The sequence below is a fragment of the Bombina bombina genome, chromosome 4 (assembly GCF_027579735.1).
Source record: "Bombina bombina isolate aBomBom1 chromosome 4, aBomBom1.pri, whole genome shotgun sequence".
In the NCBI taxonomy this organism is placed as follows: Eukaryota; Metazoa; Chordata; class Amphibia; order Anura; family Bombinatoridae; genus Bombina; species Bombina bombina.
Window position 1 is genome coordinate 257,644,424 of NC_069502.1, and position 25,221 is coordinate 257,669,644.

The following is a 25,221-nucleotide window of genomic DNA, read 5'->3' on the forward strand; positions in this document are numbered from 1 at the left end:
TATATATATATATATATATATATATATATATATATATATATATATATATATATATATATATATATATATATATATATATACACACATACACATACACACACACCATCATAACATTATAATACAAAACAAGAAATATAAATGTGTCATATATATAACATTAAAATAGTATATTCATAAATAAATATGTATATACACACACATGCATATGGTAGTTTGTGTATATATATATATATATATATATATATATATATATATATATATATGTGTGTATACACACACAAGTCATATAATAACACCATAAAAAGTTGGATTCATATTTATATTCATAAATAAATATGTATACACACACATATACAGGAGTCTATGTGTGTTTGTGTATATATACTGTATATATACTGTATATATATATATATATATATATATATATATATATATATATATATATATATATATATATATATAACACACAAATTACATAATAACACCATAAAAAGTTGGATTTGTATTTCACAGCTGTGAAGCCTAGAAAGGATCCAGCCTAACCAAGCTTAATGTTAGGTGTGCCTGCTGGCGGCAAGCAGGAGGGAGTGGGAGTAGCGGAAACTAAACCAGGGCGCAAGGGACTAATTTTAAGGTTCCAGCAGCTCCCTGGCGCCAGGGTTTTTTAAGACCAGCTTTAGATTCTGATTTTTAATCTAGGTACTGTAACTATATTTTGCATTCAGAACATAACTTAGCAATGTATTAGTAAAGTATAACTTCTGTCTGACATAACAGCTCTGAACTAATCAGACTTACAAGTGATGCTCCTGACCTAAAAACTACAGAAGGTTCAGTCTCACACTGGTTGCAGAGGTCTCACCTGTAGCTTTTGCTCAAGATAATCTCGAACCTCTTGCATGTGACTCCTGTATACAGTGCAGTGTGAGGATACAAGCTCTGCGGCCTAAAGGAATAGAAAACGATTTGTGTAAATCATCCGATGATGAAATGATTGAGAGAGATGTGTTTTTATGAAGTTGACAAAATAATGTCCCCATTACAAAATGACTATCAAGACTGAACATCAGATGGGACATTGAAAACCAGCATTGTCCATCATACAGATAAAATACCTTAAATTAAAGTGACAGTAAACACCTGGAGGTTTTAAAATAAAAGGTTTAGTTATGCATAGTGTAACAGCTTTGCAATATACGTTTATTATTTATTTTGCCCCCTTTCATGTAATCTAGTTCTGAAAATTGTGATTTTCTAATTCTAAAAACGGAAAAACACAGTTCAGACTTCTCAAGGCCAACAATGCTACATATCTTTTCCTCACTGGCTTGAAAGATAAAAAATGCAAAACAATGAACTTTATAACAACATAATAAATGTGGCTAACCATGTCAGCTGCAGACGCAAGCCCAGATGAACTACAAATGAGGCAAGTGGTTGGTTGAGTTTGTCTAATGAAAAACAACTGCAGCAAACAAGATATTAAGAATGTTTAAACTTGGATGATATTATTCTATGGCAAGACAACATAAATGTCACGCAATTACAAGGAGTTTACTGTCCCTTTAGGGCGTATTATAGAAAAACTCAAGCATGTGTACAATGACGAGAGGCAGATTATGCCCCAGGGATCAGAAGGTGTAAACAGTGCTGAGTTTTGTTTTGTTAACTGAGAACAGTTTGTGCTTTGTTGTCCCTTTAAAGAAAGGCCAATTTATAAAGAATTTAAATAATACACAATGGGCCAGATTACGAGTGGAGCGCAAATTAACATTTCCGCTCAAGCGTTAATTGCGCTAGAAGTTAGCTTTTTGTGCTTGTCGAGTTGCGCTCATATTGCCAGTGGAAAGTAAACTATTTTCGCTGTTGTGCTAACTCGACAAACGCAAAAAGCCGAAGTTAGAATATCGCGTGCACGTTCACTTATTCCCCCATAGAAGTCAATAGAGAGAAAAAAAGTGGAACCCCCCACTCTCGCTCAAACTCGATCGCATATTGTCATATGCGCTAACCCAACATAAAAATAGGAATATTTCACATTCCAATGTTCTGCACATAGAAGAATATGTTCTATTTATTTATATATACAGTATATTTAATGTTTTTTTGTACAATAACATAAATTATGCTTACCTGATAATTTCATTTCCATCGAGGGGAGGAGAGTCCACGGCTTCATTCATTACTGTTGGGCATTATGAACCTGGCCACCATGAAGAGGCAAAGACACCCCAGCCAAAGGATTAAATACCTCCCCCACTTCCCTCATCCCCCAGTCATTCTGCCGAAGGAACAAGGAACATTCAAAGAAATATCAGGGTATAAATGGTGCCAGAAGATGAATTAAATTTAGGTCCGCCTATCGGAGATACGGGCGGGAGCCGTGGACTCTCCTCCCCTCAATGGAAACTAAATGATCAGGTAAGCATAATTTATGTTTTCCATGTAAAGGGGAGGAGAGTCCACGGCTTCATTTATTACTGTTGGGAAACCTATACCCAAGCTCTAGAGGACACTGAATGAAACCGGGAGGGAAAAGGCGGGCCCTAATCTGAGGGCACCACAGCCTGCAAAACCTTTCTCCCAAAAACAGATTCCGCAGAAGCAAAAACGTCAAAGTTGTAAAATTTTGTAAAAGTGTGTAAGGAGGACCAGGTAGCCGCCTTACAAATTTGCTCCAGAGAGGCCTCATTCTTGAAGACCCAAGACGAAGCAACAGCTCTAGTTGAATGAGCCGTGATCCTCTGAGGAGGCTTATGTCCCGCTGTCTCATAGGCCAAGCCAATCAAGCTCCTCAACCAAAAGGACAAAGAAGTAGAAGAGGCTGTCTGTCCCTTGCGCTTCCCTGAATACACCACAAAAAGAGATGTAGACTGTCTAAAATCCTTCATAGCCTGAAGATAAAAACTTCAGGGCACGAACCACATCCAGATTATGAAGCAACCTCTCCTTAGAAGAAGAAGGGTTAGGACACCAAGAAGCAACCACTATTTCCTGATTGATGTTACGGTTAGACACCACCTTGGGAAGAAACCCCAAACCAGTGCAAAGCACAGCCTTATCTGCATGAAAAAACAGATAAGGAGGCTCACATTGCAAGGCAGCCAGTTCAGATACTCTTTGTGCCGATGCAATGGCCAACAGGAAGAGAACTTTCCAGGACAGAATCCGAATATCAATGGAATGCATAGGATCAAACTGAACCTTCTGCAATACCTTAAGGACAAAGTTTAAGATCCATGGGGGAGCAGACTGTCTAAAGACAGGCCTGATTCTAGAAAGAGTCTGAACAAAAGCTTGGATGTCAGGGAGCTCAGCGAACCTCCTATGCAACAAGACTGATAATGCCGAAATCTGTCCCTTTAAGGACCCTTCTCTAAACCGTCTTGGAGAAAGGAAATAATCCTGGATACCTTCACCTCATGCCAAGGATATCCATGCTTCTCACACCAGGACAAGTAAGTCCTCCACACCTTATGGTAGATGCGACGAGTGACTGGCTTCCTTGCCTGAATTAGAGTCTCAGAGCCTCAGAGTCTGATTTTGATGTTGAAAAGGGACCTGTTCCAGCAGATCCCTGCGACAGGGTAACCTCCACGGCGGAGTGGATGACATCCCCAACAAATCCGCAAACCACGTCCTCCGCAGCCATGATGGAGCAATTAGAATGTCCAAAGCCCACTCCTGTTTGATGCATGCCACTACACGAGGTAGAAGTGGTGACAGTGGAAAAATGTAAGCTAGGCTGAATCCCCAAGGCACCGCTAAGGCATCTATCAGCTCTGCCTGGGGATCCCTGGATCTCGACTCGTAACGGGGTAGCTTGCAATTGAAGAACAGGAGGGCAAATGGCAGGTACTCCAATAACCAGATAGGCGCAACTATATTCGGTAAAAAATTCAAAACTTTAATGAAAAAATGTTTAAAAATTGTATATAAAATACACAATCAAGCTGGACACAAAGACAGGGGGTGAAAAAGACAGGCCTGACGCGTTTCGCGCCCCCTAGTGGCGCTTATTCATAGGCTGCAGCACCTAGTGTGTGGTGCCTTTTTAAAGGGCAAGGAAAACCATTAACCCTTAGTGTGCAAATCATTATTAAAAACAGTAACAAAATAAAAACAACAACAAATTTACATTGGGATTACTTACAAAAAATATAAATACAGATTCAGATACAGACATACCTGAGCCAGTGTGTGGAATAATGTGATACCTAGACATGATAATGAGAAATTAATATATACCAATTACCTAAGTTTGGATACTAGTAACTAAGAGATGTCCTAGTTTTCTTAAATATGTATAAACCAACTAGTATTGTACACAATAGGGATATCACAATATTAATATAGTAAGGGAAATATATAATTAATTAATAGTCTCATGACTACATAGTGCCATTTCAGTTATCAGTGAAGTAGTTAATATCGCATGCTTTATCCATTCCTAGTGGTTGACATGTATTAAGCTTTAATATCCAAAATATTTCTTTCTTATCTAAGATTTTCCCGGGGGGGTATCCTTGTTTTTGTGAATTTTTGGGGAACATGTTAGAGACGTCAAAAACTATTCTAAGGACTCCGCAGTCGCTAGTCACTTTAATGGTTTACATTTCACCCACAAGGCTGATATTTCAGTCCAAATCATTGATATCGCTAAAATTCCAATTAGAGGAGGCAATAGGCAAAAAATCTTAGATAAGAAAGAAATATTTTGGATATTAAAGCTTAATACATGTCAACCACTAGGAATGAATAAAGCATGCGATATTAACTACTTCACTGATAACTGAAATGGCACTATGTAGTCATGAGACTATTAATTAATTATATATTTCCCTTACTATATTAATATTGTGATATCCCTATTGTGTACAATACTAGTTGGTTTATACATATTTAAGAAAACTAGGACATCTCTTAGTTACTAGTATCCAAACTTAGGTAATTGGTATATATTAATTTCTCATTATCATGTCTAGGTATCACATTATTCCACACACTGGCTCAGGTATGTCTGTATCTGAATCTGTATTTATATTTTTTGTAAGTAATCCCAATGTAAATTTGTTGTTGTTTTTATTTTGTTACTGTTTTTAATAATGATTTGCACACTAAGGGTTAATGGTTTTCCTTGCCCTTTAAAAAGGCACCACACACTAGGTGCTGCAGCCTATGAATAAGCGCCACTAGGGGGCGCGAAACGCGTCAGGCCTGTCTTTTTCACCCCCTGTCTTTGTGTCCAGCTTGATTGTGTATTTTATATACAATTTTTAAACATTTTTTCATTAAAGTTTTGAATTTTTTACCGAATAGAGTTGCGCCTATCTGGTTATTGGAGTACCTGCCATTTGCCCTCCTGTTCTTGTATATACAGCGATTTTGAGTTGATCGCTGGCTACGGCACTCTGCCAGACCATTCCATTGGAGCATTTTACCTACCATTACCGGTTCCGGTTCCGGACGCCGCTACACCGCGCTTACCTACTGTGTATGCTAGTAGCTTGCAATTGAGTCTGGACGCCATGAGATCTATCTCCGGCGTTCCCCACCTGAGATAAATCTCAGCAAACACTTCAGGGTGAAGAGACCATTCCCCCGGATAGAAGGATTGCCTGCTGAGAAAGTATGCTTCCCAGTTGTCCACACCTGGAATGTAAATCGCTAAGAGCGAGCAGCTGTGGGACTCCGCCCACTCCAATATCCGAGACACCTCCCTCATGGCTAGGGAGCTCCTCGTACCCCCTGATGGTTGATGTAAGCCACCGAGGTTAAGTTTTCGTATTGGAATCTGATGAAGCTGAACGCCTCCAGAGAAGGCCATGCCTTCAGATTGTTTGGAGTTCCAGGATATTTATCGGGAGGAGCGACTCCTCCCGGGACCATTTTCCTTGTGCCATCCTGGCACCCCAAACAGCTCCCCATCCTGCAAGACTCGTGTCCATAGTCACAATCTCCCAGGACAGTCTCAAGAAGGATGTCCCCATGGACAGTTACTCCGGACGGATCCACCAAGAGAGGGAAATCCGAGTCCGAGCATCCATGGATATCTGCTGTGATAGATCTGAATGATCGCCGTTCCACTGTCTCAACATGCACAATTGAAGAGGCCTGAGATGGAACCTGGCGAATGGAATGACGTCTATGCTGGAGAGTGGAGACCATGAGTCCGATCACCTCCATACACTGAGCCACCGAGGGGCTTGAGGAGGACTGAAGGGCACCCTGTTGCTGGGAACCAGGGAACTCTTTCCTAAGTTAATCTTCCAACCGTGAAATTGGAGCAAAAGAAGAAGCGCCCTCGAATGATCCTCTGCAAGACTGAGCGACGGCGCCTGGACTAGGATGTCGTCCAGATAGGGCACCAGAGCAATGCCTCTGGATCTGGCCACTGCAAGTAGTACCCCCAGAACCTTCGTGAAGACTCTCGGGGCCGTCGCCAGACCAAAGTGAAGGGCCACAAACTGGAAGTGTTGGTCCAGAAACACAAATCTTAAGAACTGGAAGTGGTCCCTGTGAATTGGCACATGAAGGGAAGCGTCCTTCAAGTCTATAGTTGTCATGAACTGTCCCTCTTGAACTAGGGGCAGAATAGATCTGATCATTTCCATTTTGAACGATGGAATACTCAGAAAATTGTTTAAACACTTTAGGTCCAGAATCGGGCAGAATGTGCCCTCCTTCTTTGAAACCACAAAAAGATTTGAATAGTACCCTAGACCCCCTTCTGCTTGGGGTACTGGTACGATAATACCTAGAGAGGAGAGATCCCTCACACATTCTAGAAAGGCTTAACTCTTTTCCGGTCTTGAAGACAGGTTTGACAGGAGGAATCTGCCCCTGGGCAGATGGGATCTGAACCCTATCCTGTAACCCTGGGCGACAACGTCCAGAACCCAAAGATCCTGAACATCCTGCAACCAGGCTTCTGAGAAGATAATCTGCTCCCTACTTGGTCCAGAGACTGGTCGGGGCGCCCCTTCATGCCGATTTTGTCTCTGTGGGCTTCTTGCTCTGCTTAGACTTGTTCCAAGAATGAGCCGGTTTCAAAGTTCCCTTGGACTGGTCCGCTTCCGCAGCGGGTTGCTGGCGCTGGGCCTTGTCCGCACGAAAGGGACGAAAAGTAGATCCTTTAGGCTTAGCCTTCTTATCCTGCGGTAGGAAAGCTCCCTTGCCTTCCGTAACCGTGGATATGATCAAATCCAATCCTGGATTGAACAGAATCTTTCCTTGAAAAGCCAGAGACAACAGCCTCGACTTAGAGGTCATGTCCGCAGACCAAAACTTTAGCCACGAGCCCTGCAAACTTAAATGGAAAAATTTGACACCTTAGCGTTCAGGTGAATAATTTGCATATTGGCATCACATATGAAAGAATTGACGATCTTCAGCGCCTTAATCTTATTCTGTATCTCTTCAATAAAAAAAGTCTCCTCCTTGACCATTTCACCCAGGGATTCACACCAATATGTTGCAGCTCCAGCGACAACAGCTACCGCTGCCGCTTGAAAACCAAACCCGTGTGTTGAAACAGTTTCCTTAACATATTTTCCTTGAGGGGAATAGTTGTCCGCTTCGCGAGCACGGAGATAGCACCATCCACCTTAGGGACAGTACCCCACAGCTCAAGCTGAGAGTCCAGAACAGGTAACAGTTTCTTAAAGGAAGAAGAAGGGGAAAAGGAAGAAACTAATCGCTCCCATTAATTCTTAATAATATTCGCCATCTTAACAGGAGCCGGGAAGGCCTGAGGCACCACCCTGTCCTCATATAAACAACAAACCAGACCACACAAAATATGTGTGTCTAAGGGAGAGGTGAACCAACCACAACAACCTCCCCTGTAATAATATAAAGAGATAGCAAGGTATTTTTAAATATTATGTAGCCTGATGAAACGGCATATTGAGCCGAGAAACACGTTGCTAAGCAACATTTTAAATCTATTTTAATAAAAGTATCTGTTTACTTTTACCTTGCTCTTGGACAATTGTTTTAATACCTCCTGGACTTTGCCTTGTTTGGAATTATCTGTCGGCGTCTTAATCTGGCTAGCAGCACCGGAAGTTGTGTTGTCATCAGGAGACAAGTCCCGCTCACAGCCCATTTGCCGCTGGGGAGTCAGCCGAACGGCTCTGAAGCTTCGGCTTGTTCACTATTGCACTGGATGTGCAGTCATCTTTGTGAGTACCTGATCGTCATCTTTTGATATAGAAATACTCATAAGAAGTTGCTGCACCAAGGGCGCCTCCCTTTCTTTGTGTCTTTTAGGACTTGTGGTCAATATCTGTCCTCATATACCTTATCAAGTTTAGGAATTGCAGGTTCTTCTGAAAGTTTTGGTTCTGGAACTTCCAGAGTAGCAAGCACTTGTTTCAGCAAATTGCGCAAATCTTCCACCCTAAACCTAAAGTCAGGCTCCTCCACAGCTGGAGGTTTAGATAACACGGACTCCAACCCAGAAGAGGCCTCCTCCGAAGAGTCAGAGTGGGCCTCGTCATCATATAACCCTTCTGATATTTCCACAGGCGTAGACAATCCCTGGGCCGGGCCGCCATAATACGCCCTACGCTTAGCAGATGTGGTAAGGCATGGATCACTTTCGATACTATTATTTGCAGTTAATCAGCAAAATCTGACGGCCAACGAATCTCTCCCGTAGGAGTAATGGTTTGAACCTGGGGCGCTGCATGTGCAATTGGAGACGGCTCAGTAATACTAGACATCCGTTTGCTTTTAGATGTCGTAACCTTATTAAGGCATGTGGAACATAGTTGAGCAGACTGATCTACCAGAACCTCCTCACAATAAACACAGGAATGAGACCTTGTTAAAGAGGGAGAACCCTCCATAGCTTGCGCTGTTATTACGGACTAGATTAACTTAATGATTAGGCACCTTTATACCTCCAATGGCCGGGGCACTCACCACCTCCTATGACCCAGACTACAGAAACCTTTCCGTCTCCTGCGCCGCTGATCAAAAGAGAGGAGAGATAGCCACACCCGGTCACAAGGAATGCCTGACAGGACCGCCCCTGCCTAAGGAGAAAACGCGCCACAAAATGTTTGCGCAATACTCCCATAAGTCACCTGAAAGTTCCACACATTGCCAGAGTCTCATCTCACACATAACGCAGCAATGACACAATAAACAATATCATGTATAAACCCCCCCTGTTCAATAATCCTCTTTCCAGGAATATTAACCCTTGATTCTTTAAGATAAAGGCGTCACACTGTGACCCTGTCTTCCATGTTATCATTTATGTAATAAAAAATGAAACGATCTTACCAGAATCTACGCCGTGGAACAGAAACATGGCCCTTTGAGTGTGAAAGGTTAGTAGCCTCGCTCCTGACATGGACTTGAGTGAAAAAGCAGGCAGCGAAACTCGTCAATGCTGATTGCTTGTGGAGCTGTTAATATGAGTCGGGATGGTTTCGCAGAAAGACTCTCCCTGCATCTCCGGACTCTAACTTTCGCCCAGGCTCTCATTAAGAGGCTGACAGGACTACTTAAAACTCCAGTCCCAATGCGAAGAGTACTACCCTCCATAAGAGACTACTCCGATCTACTCCGATCTTCGGCACTTCACGAAAGGCAAAGAATGACTGGGGGATGAGGGAAGTGTGGGAGGTTTTTAAGCCTTTGGCTGGGGTGTCTTTGCCTCCTCCTGGTGGCCAGGTTCATAATTCCCAACAGTAATGAATGGAGCCGTGGACTCTCCTCCCCTTTAGATGGAAATAAGGAAATTTATGCTTACCTGATAAATTGATTTCTTCTACGATACGACGAGTCCACGGATTCATCCTTACTTGTGGGATATTATCCTCCTGCTAAAAGGAAGTGGCAAAGAGCACCACAGCAGAGCTGTCTATATAGCTCCTCCCTTGACTCCACCCCCCAGTCATTCGACCGAAGGTATAGGAAGAGAAAGGAAAAGCTAAAAAGGTGCAGAGGTGACTGAAGTTTTTAAAAAAAATAAAATAAATACTGTCTTAAAATGACAGGACGGTCCGTGGACTCGTCGTATCATAGAAGAAATCAATTTATCAGGTAAGCATAAATTTCCTTTTCTTCTACAAGATACAACGAGTCCACAGATTCATCCTTACTTGTGGGATACAATATCAAAGCAACAGGACACGGATGAACGGGAGGGACAAGACAGATACCTAAACGGAAGGCACCACTGCTTGAAGAACCTTTCTCCCAAAAATGGCCTCAGAAGAAGCAAAAGTATCAAATTTGGAAAATTTGGAAAAAGTATGAAGGGAGGACCAAGTCGCAGCCTTAAAAATCTGTTCAACAGAAGCATCTGGAAGCCACAGCTCTAGTGGAATGAGCCGTAATTTTTTTCCAGGAGGCTGCTGTCCAGCAGTCTCGTATGCGAGGCGGAAGATGCTTTTCAGCCAAAAAGAGAGGTAGCCATAGCTTTTTGACCCCTAAGTTTTCCAGAATAAACAATGAATAGAGACGTGATTCCTGATTAATATTCTTATTTGAAACAACCTTAGGAAGGAATCCAGGTTTAGTACGCAAAACCACCTTATCAGAATGGAATATAAGATAAGGTGAATCACATTGTAACGCAGAAAGCTCAGAAACTCTTCGAGCAGAAGAGATAGCAACTAAAAACAAAACTTTCCAAGATAACAGCTTAATATCTATGGAATGCATGGGTTCAAACAGAACCCCTTGAAGAACATTAAGAACTAAATTCAAACTCCATGGCGGAGCAATAGGTTTAAACACAGGCTTGATTCTAATTAAAGCCTGACAAAGAGACTGAACGTCTGGGACATCCGTTAGACGCTTGTGTAGTAAAATTGACAAAGCAGAAATTTGTCCCTTTAAGGAACTAGCTGATAATTCCTTCTCTAATCCTTCTTGGAGAAAGGACAAAATCCTAGGAATCCTAACCCTACTCCACGAGTAGCCCTTGGATTCGCACCAATAAAGATATTTATGCCATATCTTATGGTAAATTTTTCTCGTGACATGCTTGCAAGCCTGAATCAAAGTATTAATGACCGACAGAGAATCCACGCTTAGATAAAATCAAGAATTCAATCTCCTGGCAGTCAGCTGCAGAGAATTTAGATTTGGATGTTGGAACGGACCTTGAATGAGAAGGTCCTGCCTCAATGGTAGTTTCCACGGAGGTAGAGACGACATGTCCACTAGATCCACATACCAAGTCCTGCGTGGCCACGTAGGCGCTATTAGAATTACTGAAGCTCTCTCCTGTTTGATTCTTGCAATCACACGAGGCAGGAGAGGAAATGGTGGCAACACATAAGCCAGGTTGAACGACCAAGGTACTGCTAGAGCATCTATCAGTACAGCCTGGGGAGCCCTTGAACTGGACCCGTAACGTGGAAGCTTGGCATTCTGTCGAGTTGCCATTAGATCCAATTCTGGTATGCCCATTGTTGAATCAATGATGCAAACACCTCCGGATGGAGTTCCCACTCCCCCGGATGAAAATTCTGACGACTTAGAAAATCCGCTTCCCAGTTCTCTACTCCTGGGATATAGAATGCTGATAGATGGCAAGAGTGAGTCTCCGCCCATCGGATTATCCTTGATACCTCTATCATCGCTAGAGAACTCCTTGTTCCCCCCTGATGATTGATATATGCCACAGTCGTGATGTTGTCCGACTGGAATCTTATGAATTTGGCCAGAGCCAACTGAGGCCACGCCTGAAGCGCATTGAATTTTGCTCTCAGTTCCAAAATATTGATTGGTAATTGAGACTCCATAGGAGTCCAATTACCCTGAGCCTTCAGGGAATTACAGACTGCACCCCAGCCCAAGAGGCTGGCATCCATTGTCACTATAACCCATGATGGCCTGTGGAAGCACATTCCCTGGGACAGATGATCCTGTGATAACCACCAAAGAAGAGTCTCTGGTCTCTTGATCCAGAATTATTTGAGGAGATAAATTCGCATAATCCCCATTCCACTGCCTGAGCATGCACAGCTGCAGTGGCCTGAGATGAAAGCGAGCAAACGGGACAATGTCCATTGCTGCTACCATTAATCCAATGACCTCCATACAGTGAGCCACTGATGGCCGAGGAATGGACTGAAGAGCTCGGCAAGTATTTAGAATCTTTGATTTTCTGACCTCCGTCAGAAATATTTTCATGTCTACCGAGTCTATCAGAGTTCCCAAGAATGGAACTCTTGTTTGTGGAACAAGTGAACTCTTTCCTACATTCACTTTCCAACCGTGAGTTCTTAGGAAAGACAACACAATGTCCGTGTGAGATTTGGTCAGATGATAAGTTGACGCCTGAATCAAGATATCGTCCAGATAGGGCGCCACTGCCATGCCCCGCGGCCTGAGAACCGCTAGAAGGGACCCTAGCACCTTTGTGAAGATTCTGGGAGCTGTGGCCAACCCGAAGGGAAGGGCCACAAACTGATAATGCTTGTCCAAAAAGGCAAAGCTTAGAAACTGATGATGATCCTTGTGGATAGGAATGTGAAGATACGCATCCTTTAGGTCCACGGTGGTCATGTATTGAGACCCTCCTGGATCATTGGTAAGATTGTTTGTATAGTCTCCATCTTGAACGATGGAGAGCGATGGGAACCACAAAAAGGTTTGAGTAAAACCCCTGTCCCTGTTCCAGCTTTGGAACTGGACAAATTACTCCCATGGTATAGAGGTCTTTTACACAGTGTAAGAGCGCCTCTCTTTTTGTCTGGTCTACAGACAAACGTGAAAGATGAAATCTCCCCCTTGGGAGAAATTCCTTGAATTCCAACTGATACCCCTGGGTCACAATTTCCAATGCCCAGGGATCCTGAACATCCCTTGCCCAAGCCTGAGCAAAGAGAGAAAGTCTGCCCCCTACTAGATCCGGTCCCGGATCGGGGGCTGCCCCTTCATGCTGTCTTGGTAGCAGCAGCGGGCTTCTTGACTTGTTTACCCTTTTTCCAGGCCTGGTTAGGTCTCCAGACAGACTGGAATTGAGCAAAATTCCCTTCCTGTATAGTGGAGGAAGGGGAAGCAGAGGGTACTCCTTTGAAATTTAGAAAGCTACGAAAATTATTTTGTTTACCCCTCATCTTAAGAGATTTGTCTTGAGGTAGGGCGTGACCTTTACCTCCAGTAATGTCGGAAATGATTTCCTTCAATTCAGGGCCGAATAGGGTGTTACCCTTGAACGGAATAGCTAAAAGTTTAGATTTTGATGATACATCAGCAGACCACGATTTTAACCATAGTGCTCTGCGTGCCAAAATGGCAAAGCCTGCATTTTTTGCAGCTAATTTAGCAATCTGAAAAGCAGCATCTGTGATAAAGGAATTAGCTAGCTTGAGAGCTCTAATTCTGTTCAAAATGTCCTCTAAGGGCGTCTCTACCTTCAGAGACTCCTAAAGGGCATCAAACCAGAAAGCTGCCGCCGTAGTTACTGGAACAATGCAGGAAGTAGGCTGTAACAAGAAACCCTGGTGAATAAATAATTTCTTTAGAAGACCCTCTAATTTTTTATCCATAGGGTCTTTGAAAGAACAACTGTCGTCAATAGGTATAGTTGTACACTTAGCTAGAGTAGATATTGCTCTCTCCACCTTAGGGACCATTTGCCAAGAGTCCCTGATGGTGTCTGATATAGGAAACATTTTCTTAAAATTGGGAGGGGGAGAGAACGGTATCCCTGGTCTATCCCATTCCTTTTTAACAATTTCCGAAATTCTTTTGGGAACCGGAAAAACATGTACGTGTAAGTAGGTACTTCTAGATATTTATCCATCTTACACAATTTTTCTGGAGGAATTGTAATAGGTTCACAATCATCCAGAGTCGCTAGGACCTCCCTGAGCAACAGGCGAAGGTGTTCAAGTTTAAATTTAAAGGACGCTAAGTCCGAATCTGTCTGAGGTCTGAGGTAACGCATTCCCTGATTCTGAAAGTTCTCCCTCAGACAATAATTCCCTGACCCCCAATTCAGAGCACTGTAAAGCATCAGAGGGTTCAGTATTTACATTAATACCTGGCCTACTGTGTTTACCTTGCAAAACTGGCAGTTTAGATAATACCTCAGTGAGGGTAGTTGACATAACTGCAGCCATATCTTGCAGAGTAAAAGAATTAGACGCACTAGAAGTACTAGGTATCGCTTGTGTGGGTGTTAAAGGTTGTGACACTTGGGGAGAATTGGATGGCCTATCCTGATTCTCTTCAGACTGAGAATCATCCTTAGACACACTTACATTTCCTAAAATATGTTCTCTACAGTGTAAGGCGCTATCAGTACAAGAGGTACACAATTTAAGTGGGGGTTCCACAATGGCTTCTAAACACATAGAGCAATGAGTTTCCTCAATGTCAGACATGTTAAACAAAGTAGTAATAACCACAACAGTTGGTAAACACTTTATTTATTGAAAAAAATAATTTTGTAAAAAACGGGTACTGCGCCTTTAAGAAATAAAAGCGCACAATCTTTTTCTACACACACTTAAAAACGCTTATAAATGCTCAAAAACTATGTATGTCTATACAGAGTTGCCAAAAATTATTGCATCCCACATGCAAGAGCAGAAATTACCCTCTACAGGAACATTAAAGCAAAAAACTCAACTTGCTAAATAATGACCCCTGCACCTCGCCACAGCTCTACTGTGGCGCCTACCTGCCCCCAGAGAACTGTCAAACGAATCGACATCAATCCGTAGAGTGTAAAACACAGATAGGGCCCAACCGGAGCTAATGTCTGCTGTCTCCTTTAGAGTAAACTGTGCGTCTGAGGCACGAAAATAGGCCCCGCCCACAATGGACGTCACACTAATAATTCAAACTACCGCATGGGAAGCGGTTATAAACAGCCATGTGGTCCCCAATAAATAAATACACCAAACAATATAAGTCCTTTTCTCAGCAATAAAAAACGACTTATCCTCTATGATAAATAGTAAAAATGCCCCAGTGTCTGAGTTCCATGCTGCGTATCTACTTGAGCTGCATATGTCAGAAAAAAAACACCCAGGAGAAACAGTAACACCCTTATTGATTACAGGACTACTGCTTACCCTGTTCCCATTATAAGGAACCAAATCAGCCAGTTCTGATATATTAAATTTCCTCAGAAGTAAAGGGCTGAAACATACCTCAAATGCTGCTTGTTGCATGAGACTGTCCTCCACACTGAAGCATTTTCTCATATTACCTTCAGATCTGTGGGAACTATAATTGATCTTAGTAACTGCTGCTAAAATCATCAATTTTCAGGGGGAAATCTTCTGCCATATCCTCCCTGAGAAAAATAGTACTCACCGGTACCATTTAAAATAAAAAACATCTTGATTGAAGAAATTAAAACTATCATTTTATCACCACTATTACTTTACCCTTCCTATTACTAGCATAGGCAAAGAGAATGACTGGGGGGTGGAGTCAAGGGATGAGCTATATAGACAGCTCTGCTGTGGTGTTCTTTGCCACTTCCTGTTAGCAGGAGGATAATATCCCACAAGTAAGGATGAATCCGTGGACTCGTCGTATCTTGTAGAAGAAATATATATATATATATATATATATATATATATATATATATATACACACATGATTATATATAGGTAATAGCTATATACATATACAGTATATAGGAATATCTATTTAGAAAATATTCCCCTATGTACAGAACATTGGAATGTGAAATATTTACAGCAGTTAAAACCTTTATTAAATATGAATATTGCATAAATATTTTACATGTTTTTATCTACTCAACTACCATATGTATTTATGTGTTTATATGTGTGTATATATCTATAAATACATGTATACACATATAAATACATATGAACACATTGATTTATATAAATATATATATATATGTAAATATTTGCATAGGAAATTATCACATCTAGGCAAGTATCCCCGCTTGCTTTTCCTAGATGTGCTAATTTCCTATGCAAATATTTACATTGATTTAATTTTGAGACATGGAGGATTTTAATTTCCGTTTTTTATCTCCCCCCATAATTTTAATGAATTTTGGTTTATATATATATACATATACACACACACATACTGTATGTATATATATATATATATATATATATATATATATATATATATACACATATATTCACATATTTAGACATGTATATGTATGTATGTCTATGTTAAAGCCCTTTTTTTTTACCTGAGACCTCCTATCTTTGAGCCTTTATAAAACTTTTGTGTGCAATATTTTTTTTAAATAATTTTTATTAGATAGTGTTATTATGAGTGTAACTGTACTTTCTAATGCATTTTTTATGTGTTTTGTGACACTTTTTTGTTTTGCGAAACAGTTAACCAGAGCTCTGAAGTTGCAGTAATCATTCTAGCGTAAATTACGTTTGCGCTCCACTTGTAATCAGGCCCAATGATGGTGAAGATTACAACTATAAATTAAGCTTGATTAGTCATTTCCAGGTTATACTTTGATTCTAAAATAGTTATCCCTGTAGAGGAATTGTGATTAGAAATCAGTTTTCTCCACAGAAAACGTTGCCAGCCGGGTGGCATTATGATTAGCCGAGCAGTGTAATACTTTATAATATTATAATTTTCTCTCTCATTCATAAATGTTACTCTAGCAATCAAAAGCAGAAATTAATTACAGAATTTAACATAAATTGATTAAATGATAATTTGAGCAACAAATATTGAAAACATTTAAAGGGACAGTCCAGTCAAAATTAAATGTTCATGATTCAGATATGGCAGGCAATTTTAAACAACTTTCCAATTTACTTATATCATCAAATTTGCTTTCTTCGCTTGGTATTCTTTGTTGAAAGTTTAATCTAAGTAAGCTAATATGCTAAATTTTAAGGCCTTGAAGGCAGCCTCTTATCTCAGGGCATTTTGACAGGTTTTCACAGCTAAACAGCACTAGTTCATGTGTGCCATTTAGATAACAGTGTGCTTACTCCCGTAGAGTTATTTATGAGTCTGTCAAAAGAACTGAAATAAGGGGGCAGTCTGCAGAGTCTTAGTTACAAGGTAATCACAGAGGTAAAAAACATAATTTATGTAAGAACTTACCTGATAAATTCATTTCTTTCATATTAGCAAGAGTCCATGAGCTAGTGACGTATGGGATATACATTCCTACCAGGAGGGGCAAAGTTTCCCAAACCTCAAAATGCCTACAAATACACCCCTCACCACACCCACAATTCAGTTTAACGAATAGCCAAGAAGTGGGGTGATAAAAAAGTGCGAAAGCATATAAAATAAGGAATTGGAATAATTGTGCTTTATACAAAATCATAACCACCACAAAAAAAGGGCGGGCCTCATGGACTCTTGCTAATATGAAAGAAATGAATTTATCAGGTAAGTTCTTACATAAATTATGTTTTCTTTCATGTAATTAGCAAGAGTCCATAAGCTAGTGACGTATGGGATAATGACTACCCAAGATGTGGATCTTTCCACACAAGAGTCACTAGAGAGGGAGGGATAAAATAAAGACAGCCAATTCCTGCTGAAAATAATCCACACCCAAAATAAAGTTTAACGAAAAACATAAGCAGAAGATTCAAACTGAAACCGCTGCCTGAAGTACTTTTCTACCAAAAACTGCTTCAGAAGAAGAAAATACATCAAAATGGTAGAATTTAGTAAAAGTATGCAAAGAGGACCAAGTTGCTGCTTTGCAGATCTGGTCAACCGAAGCTTCATTCCTAAACGCCCAGGAAGTAGAAACTGACCTAGTAGAATGAGCTGTAATTCTCTGAGGCGGAGTTTTACCCGACTCAACATAGGCAAGATGAATTAAAGATTTCAACCAAGATGCCAAAGAAATGGCAGAAGCTTTCTGGCCTTTTCTAGAACCGGAAAAGATAACAAATAGACTAGAAGTCTTACGGAAAGATTTCGTAGCTTCAACATAATATTTCAAAGCTCTAACAACATCCAAAGAATGCAACGATTTCTCCTTAGAATTCTTAGGATTAGGACATAATGAAGGAACCACAATTTCTCTACTAATGTTGTTGGAATTCACAACTTTAGGTAAAAATTCAAAAGAAGTTCGCAACACCGCCTTATCCTGATGAAAAATCAGAAAAGGAGACTCACAAGAAAGAGCAGATAATTCAGAAACTCTTCTGGCAGAAGAGATGGCCAAAAGGAACAAAATTTTCCAAGAAAGTAATTTAATGTCCAATGAATGCATAGGTTCAAACGGAGGAGCTTGAAGAGCTCCCAGAACCAAATTCAAACTCCAAGGAGGAGAAATTGACTTAATGACAGGTTTTATACGAACCAAAGCTTGTACAAAACAAAGAATATCAGGAAGAATAGCAATCTTTCTGTGAAAAAGAACAGAAAGAGCAGAGATTTGTCCTTTCAAAGAACTTGCGGACAAACCCTTATCTAAACCATCCTGAAGAAACTGTAAAATTCTCGGTATTCTAAAAGAATGCCAGGAAAAATGATGAGAAAGACACCAAGAAATATAAGTCTTCCAGACTCTATAATATATCTCTCGAGATACAGATTTACGAGCCTGTAACATAGTATTAATCACAGAGTCAGAGAAACCTCTTTGACCAAGAATCAAGCGTTCAATCTCCATACCTTTAAATTTAAGGATTTCAGATCCTGATGGAAAAAAGGACCTTGTGACAGAAGGTCTGGTCTTAACGGAAGAGTCCACGGTTGGCAAGAGGCCATCCGGACAAGATCCGCATACCAAAACCTGTGAGGCCATGCCGGAGCTACCAGCAGAACAAACTAGCATTCCTTCAGAATCTTGGAGATTACTCTTGGAAGAAGAACTAGAGGCGGAAAGATATAGGCAGGATGATACTTCCAAGGAAGTGATAATGCATCCACTGCCTCCGCCTGAGGATCCCGGGATCTGGACAGATACCTGGGAAGTTTCTTGTTTAGATGGGACGCCATCAGATCTATTTCTGGAAGTTCCCACATTTGAACAATCTGAAGAAATACCTCTGGGTGAAGAGACCATTCGCCCGGATGCAACGTTTGGCGACTGAGATAATCCGCTTCCCAATTGTCTATACCTGGGATATGAACCGCAGAGATTAGACAGGAGCTGGATTCCGCCCAAACCAAAATTCGAGATACTTCTTTCATAGCCAGAGGACTGTGAGTCCCTCCTTGATGATTGATGTATGCCACAGTTGTGACATTGTCTGTCTGAAAACAAATGAACGATTCTCTCTTCAGAAGAGGCCAAAACTGAAGAGCTCTGAAAATTGCACGGAGTTCCAAAATATTGATCGGCAATCTCACCTCCTGAGATTCCCAAACTCCTTGTGCCGTCAGAGATCCCCACACAGCTCCCCAACCCGTGAGACTTGCATCTGTTGAAATTACAGTCCAGGTCGGAAGCACAAAAGAAGCCCCCTGAATTAAACGATGGTGATCTGTCCACCATGTTAGAGAGTGTCGAACAATCGGTTTTAAAGATATTGTTTGAGATATCTTCGTGTAATCCTTGCACCATTGCTTCAGCATACAGAGCTGAAGAGGTCGCATGTGAAAACGAGCAAAGGGGATCGCGTCCGATGCAGCAGTCATAAGACCTAGAATTTCCATGCATAAGGCTACCGAAGGGAATGATTGTGACTGAAGGTTTCGACAAGCTGCAATCAATTTTAGACGTCTCTTGTCTGTTAAAGACAGAGTCATGGACACTGAATCCATCTGGAAACCCAGAAAGGTTACCCTTGTCTGAGGAATCAAAGAACTTTTTGGTAAATTGATCCTCCAACCATGATCTTGAAGAAACAACACAAGTCGATTCGTATGAGATTCTGCTAAATGTAAAGACTGAGCAAGTACCAAGATATCGTCCAAATAAGGAAATACCACAATACCCTGTTCTCTGATTACAGACAGAAGGGCACCGAGAACCTTTGTAAAAATTCTTGGAGCTGTAGCTAGGCCAAACGGCAGAGCCACAAACTGGTAATGCTTGTCCAGAAAAGAGAATCTCAGGAACTGATAATGATCTGGATGAATCGGAATATGCAGATATGCATCCTGTAAATCTATTGTGGACATATAATTCCCTTGCTGAACAAAAGGCAAGATAGTCCTTACAGTTACCATTTTGAACGTTGGTATCCTTACATAACGATTCAATATTTTTAGATCCAGAACTGGTCTGAAGGAATTCTCCTTCTTTGGTACAATGAAGAGATTTGAATAAAACCCCATCCCCTGTTCCGGAACTGGAACTGGCATAATTACTCCAGTCAACTCTAGATCTGAAACACATTTCAGAAATGCTTGAGCTTTTACTGGATTTACTGGGACACGGGAAAGAAAAAATCTCTTTGCAGGAGGTCTCATCTTGAAACCAATTCTGTACCCTACTGAAACAATGTTCTGAATCCAAAGATTGTGAACAGAATTGATCCAAATTTCCTTGAAAAAACGTAACCTGCCCCCTACCAGCTGAGCTGGAATGAGGGCCGCACCTTCATGTGGACTTAGAAGCAGGCTTTGCCTTTCTAGCTGGCTTGGATTTATTCCAGACTGGAGATGGTTTCCAAACTGAAACTGCTCCTGAGGATGAAGGATCAGGCTTTTGTTCTTTGTTGAAACGAAAGGAACGAAAACGATTATTAGCCCTGCCTTTACCTTTAGATTTTTTATCCTGTGGTAAAAAAGTTCCTTTCCCACCAGTAACAGTTGAAATGATGGAATCCAACTGAGAACCAAATAATTTGTTACCCTGGAAAGAAATAGAAAGTAAAGTTGATTTAGAAGCCATATCAGCATTCCAAGTTTTAAGCCATAAAGCTCTTCTAGCTAAAATAGCTAGAGACATAAACCTGACATCAACTCTGATAATATCAAAAATGGCATCACAGATAAAATTATTAGCATGCTGAAGAAGAATAATAATGTCATGAGAATCACGATGTGTTACTTGTTGCGCTAAAGTTTCCAACCAAAAAGTTGAAGCTGCAGCAACATCAGCCAAAGATATAGCAGGTCTAAGAAGATTACCTGAACACAGATAAGCTTTTCTTAGAAAGGACTCAATTTTCCTATCTAGAGGATCCTTAAACGAAGTACCATCTGACGTAGGAATAGTAGTACGTTTAGCAAGGGTAGAAATAGCCCCATCAACTTTAGGGATTTTGTCCCAAAATTCTAATCTGTCAGACGGCACAGGATATAAATGCTTAAAACGTTTAGAAGGAGTAAATGAATTACCCAATTTATCCCATTCTTTGGAAATTACTGCAGAAATAGCATTAGGAACAGGAAAAACTTCTGGAATAACCACAGGAGCTTTAAATACCTTATCCAAACGTTTAGAATTAGTATCAAGAGGACCAGAATCCTCTATTTCTAAAGCAATTAGAACTTCTTTAAGTAAAGAACGAATAAATTCCATTTTAAATAAATATGAAGATTTATCAGCATCAACCTCAGAGACAGAATCCTCTGAACCAGAGGAATCATCAGAATCAGAATGATGATGTTCATTTAAAAATTCATCTGTAGGGAGAGAAGTTTTAAAGGATTTTTTACGTTTACTAGAAGGAGAAATAACAGACATAGCCTTCTTTATGGATTCAGAAACAAAATCTCTTATATTATCAGGAACATTCTGCACCTTAGATGTTGAAGGAACTGCAACAGGCAATGGTACTTTACTAAAGGAAATATTATCTGCTTTAACAAGTTTGTCATGACAATCAATACAAACAACAGCTGGAGAAATAGCTACCAAAAGTTTACAGCAGATACACTTAGCTTTGGTAGATTCAGCACTTGACAGCGATTTTCCTGTAGTATCTTCTGACTCAGATGCAACGTGAGACATCTTGCAATATGTAAGAGAAAAAACAACATATATATAAAGCAAAATTGATCAAATTCCTTAAATGACAGTTTCAGGAATGGGAAAAAATGCCAAAGAACAAGCTTCTAGCAACCAGAAGCAATAAAAAATGAGACTTAAATAATGTGGAGACAAAAGCGACACCCATATTTTTTCGCGCCAAATAAGACGCCCACATTATTTGGCGCCTAAATGCTTTTGGCGCCAAAAATGACGCCACATCCGGAACGCCGACATTTTTGGCGCGAAATAACGTCAAAAAATGACGCAACTTCCGGCGACACGTATGACGCCGGAAACGGAAATAGAATTTTTGCGCCAAAAAAGTCTGCGCCAAGAATGACGCAATAAAATGAAGCATTTTCAGCCCCCGCGAGCCTAACAGCCCACAGGGAAGAGTCAAATTTTTGAAGGTAAGAAAAAAATGGTTAAATCAAAATGCATTATGCCAAATATGAAACTGACTGTCTGAAAATAAGGAAAGTTGAACATTCTGAGTCAAGGCAAATAAATGTTTGAATACATATATTTAGAACTTTATAAACAAAGTGCCCAACCATAGCTTGGAGTGTCACAGAAAATAAGACTTACTTACCCCAGGACACTCATCTACATATAGCAGATAGCCAAACCAGTACTGAAACGAGAATCAGCAGAGGTAATGGTATATATAAGAGTATATCGTCGATCTGAAAAGGGAGGTAAGAGATGAATCTCTACGACCGATAACAGAGAACCTATGAAATAGACCCCGTAGAAGGAGATCACTGCATTCAAATAGGCAATACTCTCCTCACATCCCTCTGACATTCACTGCACGCTGAGAGGAAAACCGGGCTCCAACTTGCTGCGGAGCGCATATCAACGTAGAATCTAGCACAAACTTACTTCACCACCTCCATCGGAGGCAAAGTTTGTAAAACTGAATTGTGGGTGTGGTGAGGGGTGTATTTGTAGGCATTTTGAGGTTTGGGAAACTTTGCCCCTCCTGGTAGGAATGTATATCCCATACGTCACTAGCTCATGGACTCTTGCTAATTACATGAAAGAAATCACATTAATATAACAGTGTTGGTTGTGCAAAACTGGGGAATGGGTAATAAAGGGATTATCAATCTTTTTTAAACAATAAAAATTCTAAAGTAGACTGTCCCTTAAATATTAACTACTGTTTGCTTAATATTGGCTTAAAATTTAGACAGGTGGTTATTAAAATCAGTCAGGTGGTGTGCCCATTAAAAAGTCAGTGGGGAAAACACTGTAAATAAATGGTGTGAATAAAAAAATCCCGCTTAGTGACGTGGTAACAAACCTTCTCTAACGAGAATGAATGGTATGAGCTAAATTTAATATATCATGAAGAATTCTCTATGAATTCCAACCTCACCTTTCCGAGGCCAGCAATCATTGGTGTATTCTCTGTACTGTGGAGAAAAAAAAAATTAGACATAGGGCCAAATCTAGTCAAACTGTGTTGAAACAAGATGGTCACTGTAGTAAGGAATATGAGCAAAATGGTCACAGTAGTACAGCTTATCAAAGTTTCTCCAAAATGTTTTAGTTCCAAAAAAACAAAATTTATGCTTACCTGATAAATTATTTTCTTTTCTGGCATGGAGAGTCAACGAAGCCATTCAAGTACTAGTGGGAATTCAACTCCTGGCCACCAGGGGGAAGCAAAGAACACCCCAGGGAGAAAAAGACAGGCGTACCTAAAACAGAAGGCGCCACCACTTGAAGAACAATCCTCCCAAATGAAGCCTCAGACAATTTTTAAAGGCCCAAAAAGAAGAGACAGCCCTAGAGGTAAGAGCTGAAATTCTCTCAGGAGGCTGTTGTCCAGCTGACTCATAAACCAACTGAATAACACTTCTCAGCCCCAAAAAAAAAAAAAAAAAAAAAAAAAGAAGAAGTGGCCCTCTGGTCCGTCTGTATATCAGAGAATACAACAAAAAAGACATCAGATTGACAAAAATCTGAATTTGCCTGCCGATAAAACTTCAGGGCACACACAACATCAAGGTTGTGCAAAAAAGTGTGCCTTCTGAGAAGGATTAGGACAGAACAAAAGAACGACAATTTCCTGATTAAAATTGTGGTCCGATATCATCATAGGAAGAAATCCCATCTTGGTAGGAAGGACATTTTCCGCATGAAAAATAAGGTAAGGCTGATCACACCGCAGAGCTGAAAGCTCAGAAACTCTACGAGCAGAAGAAAAAAACCTTCCAAGACAGAAACTTAATCTCAACAGAAAGCATAGGATCAAAAGGAGCCTGCTGCAGAACCTTAAGAGCAAGAATAAGGTTTCATGGAGGAGCAACATGTTTAAGCACAGGACTGATTCCGACCAAGGCCTGAACAAAGAATTGAACATCTGGCAAGTCAGCCAGACGGTTATGTAAAAGAATTGACAGCTCAGAGATCTGACCCTTCAAAGTACTAACTGACAAGCCTTTCTCCAGGCCCTCCTGAAGAAAGGACAGGATACGGGGAATTCTCACCTGACTCCAAGAGAAAACCCTTGGATTCGCACAAAAAAGGCACTTACTCCTCACCTTATGGTAAACTTGTGAATTACCGGCTAACAAGCCTGAAGCATGGTAACAATAACCTTTTCTGAAAACCTTGTCTAGACAAGACTAGTCGTTCAATCTACAAGCAGTCAGCTTCAGAGAACCTATGTTTAGTTGTAGAAAAGACCCTGAAGTAGAAGGTCCTTCCTCAGAGGTAATTTCCACAGGGAAAAGAACATCTTCACCAGGTCCGCAAACATAAGGCACAAACTCACAATCTCCACTGGAGCTCTCTAAATTCAGTGAGGCCCAGCTGGAGCTATCAGAATCACCGAAGTCTGTTCCTAAGTGATACAGGCTATCACCCGAGGAAGGAGGGCAAACAAAGAAAAACAGGTAAAAAGGACCAAAGTCCCATTAAACAGTCAGAGCATCGACCAGAGCTGCTTGCGGATCCCTAGATCTTGATCCGTATTTAGGTAGCATAGCCGTTTAGACGAGACGCCATCAGATCCAACTCCGGAACTCTCTAAATGATAGATATCATAGAGAATATTTCCTGGTGGAGGGCCCACTCCCATGGATGAAGTCTGCATGCTCAGATAATCCTCTTCCCAGTTGTCCACCCTTGGGATGTGGATGGCAGAAAAGAGACAAATGTGAGACTCTGCCCACTCAAGAATGTAATTCACCTCCTTCATAGCTAATGAACTCCGAGATCCTCCCTGGAGGTTGATATACGCCACCGAGGAGATGTTGTACGATTGGAATCTGATAAACCGGACCAAACTCAATTGAGACCAAGTTGTCAAAGCATTGAAGATTGGACTCAGGATAAGT

The 25,221-nt window shown here is 40.8% G+C and overlaps 1 protein-coding gene across 1 annotated transcript in view; it reads right to left on the bottom strand.

The window, feature by feature from the left end:
- Nucleotides 1-25,221, bottom strand: part of SCLY (selenocysteine lyase) — a 127,675-nt gene that overhangs the window by 63,181 nt on the left and 39,273 nt on the right. The window contains exons 9-10 of the mRNA XM_053709917.1: nt 23,253-23,289; nt 863-946 (exon numbers count right to left, since the gene is read on the bottom strand). Coding sequence (XP_053565892.1) covers nt 863-946; nt 23,253-23,289 — 121 coding nt within the window. The remainder of the gene's footprint in view (nt 1-862; nt 947-23,252; nt 23,290-25,221) is intronic.